Raw genomic sequence first — 6,512 nt, forward strand, 5'->3', positions numbered from 1 at the left:
GGCCCACCTGAGGAGGGGAGTGATGGAGCAGCTTTTGGTGGGCACGTGGCGCCCATCAGCGCTTCGGTGCCTGCCTTGCCCTCCTCTCCTCTGCGATCCCCACAATTGCCATGATGGCTCATGGCCTCTTGTGCCTCTGTGCTGGGTGTAGGTGCGCAGAGACTCTTCCCTCTACAAGGGTGCAGAAGGGACTGGTTTGGCCTTGGCGTTGCCCATCGACCCTCCGTAGCCCCGAAGTGGAAGGGATGAGCGCTTGCTAGGTATTTGCCTTATCTCGAAATCGAGCTGCGTGGAAGGTGACGCTCGGGTCAGGGATGCGGCGTGGGCTGTCCTCGAGTGGTGGCACAACCCTCTGCTCACGCCACGGAGGTGCTGTGGGTTTATTGAAGTAAACGATACCTAACCCAGGAACTGATGCCTTGAAAGCCTAAAATTCCTAACCCGGGAATTGATGCCTTAAAATTGATGCCTTCTTAGGGCTGGCTTTTGCTGCAGGCTCTCGGGTGTTTTCCTTCCAGCCCCGAGAGGGCATCTCCCCCCTGCCGGAGCGCCGGCAGTGCCCGGAGGGGCCGGGGCCGGGGCGGGCGGAGCAGCTGCGGCCCCTGCGCGGCTGCCGGTAGGGCACAGCCTCTCCCAGCCCCTTCCCTTACTTTTCGCACCGACTCTGAACTCTTTCCCCCGCTCCCCGCCCCGGGAGGCGGAGCCGGAGCTTCCCCCGTACCTGCTCGGCTCCGCCCGGGGACGCCGCCGCCGCCGCCCAGCAGCGCCGGTGAGGGCCGCCGGGACGGGCCGGGGGCCGCCGGGACGGGGGGTAGCAGCCGTCGGAGGGGTCCAACCCGCAGCCCGGGCGGCCGAGGGAGGGGGAACGGGGCCGGTGGCGGGGGGGTCTCTGTGCCGGGTCGGTCTCCTCGGTGCCTCCGGGAACGGCGGGCCCGGCCGGTTGGAGCAGCCGCCGGGGTGCGCAGCGTGTGGTGGCCGGCGGCAGGGAGGGGGAGAGCCGGGTCTGGGGTACCGGAGGTGTCAGGGAGGGGGACAGCCGGGTCTGGGGTACCGGAGGTGTCAGGGAGGGGGAGAGCCGGGTTTGGGGTACTGGAGGTGGTGGGGAAGGGGAGAGCCGGGTCTGGGGTACCGGCGGCAGTGGTGGTGGGGGAGAGCCGGGTCTGGGGTACCGGAGGTGATGGGGAGGGTGAGAGCTGGGTCTGGGGTACGGTCAGTAACGGGGAAGAGGGAGACCTGGGTCTGGGGTACCAGCAGTGTCAGGGAGGGAGAGGGACGGGACAGAGACACCGCTCAGATGGGGTACTGGAGGTGGCAGCAGCCCCGGACAGCCGGTCCCGCTGGTGCATCCTGCCCGGGAGGGTGTCACAGCTGCCGCCGAGCGAGGCACGGGGTTTATCTTCTCCAAGTGACAAACCCCAACCAAACCCTTTCTGGGCGGCAGAAACCCCAGAGGAAAAAAGGTTATCGGTGGGGTCGGAAGCGAAGATCACACATCTCTAGGCAGAAACATCCGAGGGATTTCTCAAAAAGACCGCTCACCTTTGCTCGCTTTCCTTTCACTGCTGCCGGCCAGGAGGCGATGAACTCTGTCCTCCCGGTGAACGTGTGGTCCTGCCATCACCAGGTGCCACACTGACCAGTGCTCGCTGGGTGCTGATGCTCCTGTCCCTTCTTTCTCCTGCCTAGGAAAAGCCATCCTCCCCTTCACCAAAGGCCCACGGCGCCGCTTCCCAGCCTCCGCCTTTTGGGCTTGATGTGTGAATCAAAGCAGGATGGATCGCTACCGATACTTCATCTTTAACCAGAGGAACATGGTGGTGCTGGGTCTGTTCCAGATCGCCTTCAGCACGGTGTGCGTCGTCAGCGGGTTCATAGATGCTGTTTTCAGAATGGAGTCTGAGCTGGGCAAAACCAGAGCTCCAATTTGGGCTGGGATGGTAAAGTTGCACTGTATTTTTTTTTTATGCTTTGTTTTGTGGTTTGGGTTTTTTTCCCCCCAAGTGCTTGGGGGTGGGAGGGAGGCCAGCACTTCTTGCCAACTCTTCCCTGCTTTCCCGCTTTGAACACGGATAATCAAAGTTTCCTTATCGTGGTATAGGCGGGAGACTGCAAGCAGGCTTCCCTCTGAAGGAGCTAAATAAAATACATTTCTACTGGGTAATGGAGAAAATGGGGCACAGCAACAACTGACAGGGTTTTTGGCAGAAGGCCACCAAAGATTAGGAGGGGAAGGGTTCATCCTCACGTCAGGTAGATGAACGTGTGGGTGATGAGCTGTGTCCCGCAGCACAGTGCTGCTAATTCTCTGTACTGTGACGAGGAGCGGGCAGCGGGCATCCCCAATCCCCGGCGTCCAGTGCCCTGATGTTACTGGCCGTACCCTGGCGCGCCGCGACGCAAGGGACCGTACTGAACCTCTCTTTTCCATCCAGGGGCTGCCCGGCCCCTTGCAGTAATGGCTTTCTTCCATCTACAAGATACATAAGGACTTGGGAAAGCAGTGCGCGGTTTTAGCACTTTAATCGGACTTATTTAATCAGTTTTATTATTTGGCCAGAGCCGTAAAGCCAGTCGGAGGATTGCTGCCCTGGGGGTAGCGAGCGGGCAAGACGCATTTCACACAGTGGCCTGCCCCCAGGAGACGCTTCAGAGGAAAGCGGTGCGAATCCGCAGTTCTCTTTCAATTTCTGACCTCAGTTACTCTGATCCGAGCCTTGAGGGCCTTTCATCTGCTCTGTGGTAGTTTATCTTCCGAATCTGATACTTGTCTCCCAGTTACCAGCTCCTTTTGTGCTCTGCAGGTGATGGGAGTCCCCGGCGTCCTGGCTTTGTTTTCCTCTCAGAGGAAGAATCCAGTTCTGGTAAGCCTGGAGGGGTGGGCTGGGGGGGATTTTGTGTGTGTACCCGGTGGGGGATAAAATGTTGTCAGGACGGTTTTGGTAGGGAATGAGCTGTCTGGGCCTTCTGCAGGACCGAGAGCTTATTTCCTTGAGTTATCTTCGCGAAAGCCGCTACATTCCTCCAGCAAAAGGAGGCTGCAGCGTTACCCCGCTTTCTGCTGCAGCAGACGAGCGCGGGCTTTAATAACAAGCGAAAATCTGCAAAAACGCTTGCTTTTGAATGCGTTTCTTTTGTTGTTCCTTCCTGTTGTTAAGAATTGCGTAGGCTAAATTAGGAAACAAGTGAATTGACTTGCATTTCCTAGGCAGATCTCTCCAGCCATGTGAACTCCAAGAGGGGGGATAGCGTTTATAAGGGAGAGATCTCTAAGGACAAAGTCTTTGGGTCCAGCTAGCGCCTGTGGTTAAGATTTGGCACTCGACTGGAGCTCAGAAATTCGGTATCATGGAAACCTTTAGTGCACTGCGTTTGGCTTCCAAGTGACTGTTGCTACTTTTTAATGTTACGGGAGGTCAAAGGCTGGTACCTGCAGTGCCGCTTAGTACATCTTGTCTGTACCAGTTGCATTGATTTGTCAGCGGATAGTTTTAGTTCCTGCTCCCCTTCTTTTTCTCCTTTAACTTCTCTGTCTAGGTCAACGTGCTGATAGTCGCTTCCATCGTCTCTTGCCTTGCCGTCCTCACCGTAATAGTGTACAGCTCCCTCACCCTGACCTATGGTGAAGAGGAGGAGCTGAGTTCTGCCCCGGTCCACGTTATCCATACGGTAAGTTATGGATACCACGCTTATTCCCGGGGACCATGGCTGGCTGAATCTGCAAACATCACTGGGCATGACTCTGGAAATAGCAGCAGACCTCCAGGGCGCCTAAATTAGAGTTTGAAGTGGTGCCTGCAGCACCACTGCTGCATCACAGCATATTTATATTAAATATGTGGTGCACTGCAGCACCACATATTTAAAAAAATAAAAAAGTGGGTATGTCTGCAGTTAAGTATCAAGTTAGGTGCTGAAAACCCCAAAACCCACGCAGGGCGAGATAGGCATTTCATAGCTGGCTCCTGCCCTTCGCTGCTGCAGCGTGGCTAGTGTCGGTGGCTACAAGAACTAATGCCCAGCTTGCCTGGATGCTCGTCCGCGAAGCAGCTGGTCCCCGGAGGCGTCCACACGGGGTGCGCACCTGAACGCCCTACAGCCGGGTTAATTGCTGATGATGATGAGAGTAAAAGGGTTCGGGCTGTGCCAGGGAAAAGTCACGGTGCTGCTCACGAAGAGGCGGAGGTGCTGGCCGTGTCCCTGGTTTGAGGCAGCGGTCGCCAGGCCCAGATCCTTTCCAGCACACGCCTCAGGTGGTCACATCGCAGCAGTTACAGCTCAGCTGGTTTAAACGGGGTGTTTTTCAAGTGTATCCCCCACAGTAAAGCTGGGAAGAAGGAATGAGTTAGCCCTTTTGTCCCTCAAACCTGGTGCAAGCTGATGGCTCCCCGGGAGGATGAAGACGTCCCAGGTAGATGAAACTGTTCAGGAGTTTACTGCAGGACAAGTCGAAATGTCAGGCTGCTGAGGTGCAGCACGGCAAGAAGACGTTTCCTGTAGCCAGCGTGAAGAGGAGCAGCCGTTCCTTGGGTTTCCACTCGTTGTTAAACCTATTTCCAAACCTGGCGCTGTTGTATAGCGTCTTAAATTTAACGAGGAGCCTTATTTTACTGCTTGCTCTTTTCCTAGTTGAGGTTCACGCTTGGCTTGTTCTTCAGAGCACGGGAAGCAAAGCCTTAAATACCGCTGACTCTGAAGCGGCCTCCCACGACGCAGTCGCAGCATTGGAATATTTTTTGGTGGAGACCTTCACGTTTTGAATATGGCTTTAACTTTTCCCCCCCCCCCTCCTGCTTGCAGAGATTCGTACTTAATAAAGTGGTGAAGGGTGCTAACGTAGCCATGCTAGCCGCATCGATCGGCAGTGCTGCTGTTGTGCTGGTGATGGCTTATTTGGGATGCCGGAGCCTTCCACGCTGCTCATGCTACGACAGCGAAACGGGGATGGTGAGTGAGGAGCCCAGTACCTTTGTTTGTACCAAGCGTGGGTAGGAGAGGGAGAAACTGGGGGGAAAAATGTATTTTTCTTCTATAAACCTACCTTCAGCTCTACCTCAGTCATCTGGGGCTAATTCTAAGAAATTAAGTGGCTATTAGAAAGGTTTTATCCTTTTTGTGTTTTTCCTTTTACTACCTCCCTCTTACTGACAGTCTTGTGTAAGACGTAGCATAAGTTGTTTCCGTTTTCCAAAGCTGCTGTGGTCCCATTTCCTATGGATTCCTGCTCTCTTCAAAAACTGCTCCTCCTTCTCTCACCCTTAAACCAACGATTGCTCCTGGTACAGCATTTCAAAGACTTACTGGTACGCACACACCTGGACGCCTTATCCCTAGAACTACAAATTCAATGATAAAAATATCCCTGTACCGTGTGTGACGTGTGGGGCGGACGACACACCACGTTTCACTGCTGATTTGTGAGGACCTGCTCATAAACCACCTCCTCATTTATGAGGACCACCTCAAGCGATGGGGCGCACACGCTGCGTGTCTCTGCTGGGGGAGCTCGGTAAATACCCGCTGCTTCTCTACTAGCGTGATTCTGATGCAGCGTTGAACGTGTACATCCGACCATCTCGTCTGGTAAGGAATTAGTGGGTACAGGTTACGAGGCAGCTGCCCTTGACTAAAGACACCAAGCGTGTAAGGTGAGGCTGCTTTAAACTTTCAAACCAAAACTTGTTAGGAGGGGTGGACTACGCAGGCTTTTTAAATGAGTTCGAGTGTATCTTCTTGAACAGTCGGAGATGAGTGTTTTGATGGCGTTGTTTCATTCATAGGAATGGTTGCAACCTAGTGAGGACCAAAATCAGGCTGTGGAAATGGTTTGCGCTGTACAAAGTGAGTAACTCCTTCCCTCCGCGGATTTGGATATTCACCATGGCTCGCGGAAGGAACATCCTGAATAAGCTTTACATCCCGGGCCAAAATCCTGATAACCGAAATACTCCGAGCCAAAAGGAACTCGGGATTTTGTGCAAGTGTCTACACCTGGTTTAGTGGTTTCCTCTTTCCTTCCCCACACAGGTCCTGGGGGCAGAATTTTTAACTTCCCAGATCGGTTTCCAGCCCAGGACTTAGATGCAGAGGAAGACGCGTCCAAACCTCCGCCGTACATCAGAATGGCTTGAAAAAGTGGTCGAACATTTTAAAGCTGCTAGTCTAAAAACGTGGCAAGGCAGATGTAAGGCGTCCTTCATCTTTAAAGGTGGTTAAGCACTTTTCCTTGGCCTGTCGGAAAACACACACAGAAATGGAGAACTATCGAACGCCAAACCTTCAGCAAAGGTGTCAGTGCGAAGGGGAAGATCCGCAGATGGTTTTGGACATTCAGACTTTGTATAGTTAAAATACCTCATTGCCTCTGGAAAGCGGAAGCATTTTTTCCTCCATCTTTTGTACTTCGATTGTGTTTTATTCCACCAGAATTCGTCATGCAATTTGTCTAGCAGTGCTAGCCTTAGGCATTCAAATATTAAATACAATTAATTTTTAAAAGGAACTGGTTGTGGAGT

General features: G+C 53.9%; 1 protein-coding gene across 2 annotated transcripts; it reads left to right on the forward strand.

Moving 5' to 3' along the window:
* Nucleotides 1-565: 565 nt before the first annotated feature.
* LOC141743722 (uncharacterized) lies at nt 566-6,512 on the forward strand. Of its 2 annotated transcripts, XM_074588518.1 has the most exons (7): nt 566-769; nt 1,687-1,937; nt 2,802-2,861; nt 3,535-3,666; nt 4,798-4,944; nt 5,778-5,838; nt 6,025-6,512. In XM_074588518.1, the coding sequence occupies exons 2-7, from the start codon at nt 1,773-1,775 to the stop codon at nt 6,126-6,128; spliced, it is 669 nt and encodes a 222-aa protein (XP_074444619.1). In that variant the 5' UTR covers nt 566-769; nt 1,687-1,772; the 3' UTR covers nt 6,129-6,512. The 2 variants fall into 2 exon arrangements, with proteins under 2 accessions (XP_074444619.1, XP_074444620.1); XM_074588519.1 differs by lacking the exon at nt 4,798-4,944 and having other exon boundaries at nt 640-769; nt 6,025-6,470.

This window comes from Larus michahellis, chromosome 5 (assembly GCF_964199755.1).
Source record: "Larus michahellis chromosome 5, bLarMic1.1, whole genome shotgun sequence".
NCBI classification, from domain to species: Eukaryota; Metazoa; Chordata; class Aves; order Charadriiformes; family Laridae; genus Larus; species Larus michahellis.

Excerpts from the sequence above, each read along its gene's own strand:
- LOC141743722 (XM_074588518.1), top strand. The coding sequence starts at position 1,773 with ATGGATCGCTACCGATACTTCATCTTTAACCAGAGGAACATGGTGGTG. Across the intron at positions 2,862-3,534 it reads AGAGGAAGAATCCAGTTCTG|GTCAACGTGCTGATAGTCGC; the intron begins GTAAGCCTGGAG and ends TTCTCTGTCTAG. Across the intron at positions 4,945-5,777 it reads ACGACAGCGAAACGGGGATG|GAATGGTTGCAACCTAGTGA; the intron begins GTGAGTGAGGAG and ends TTTCATTCATAG.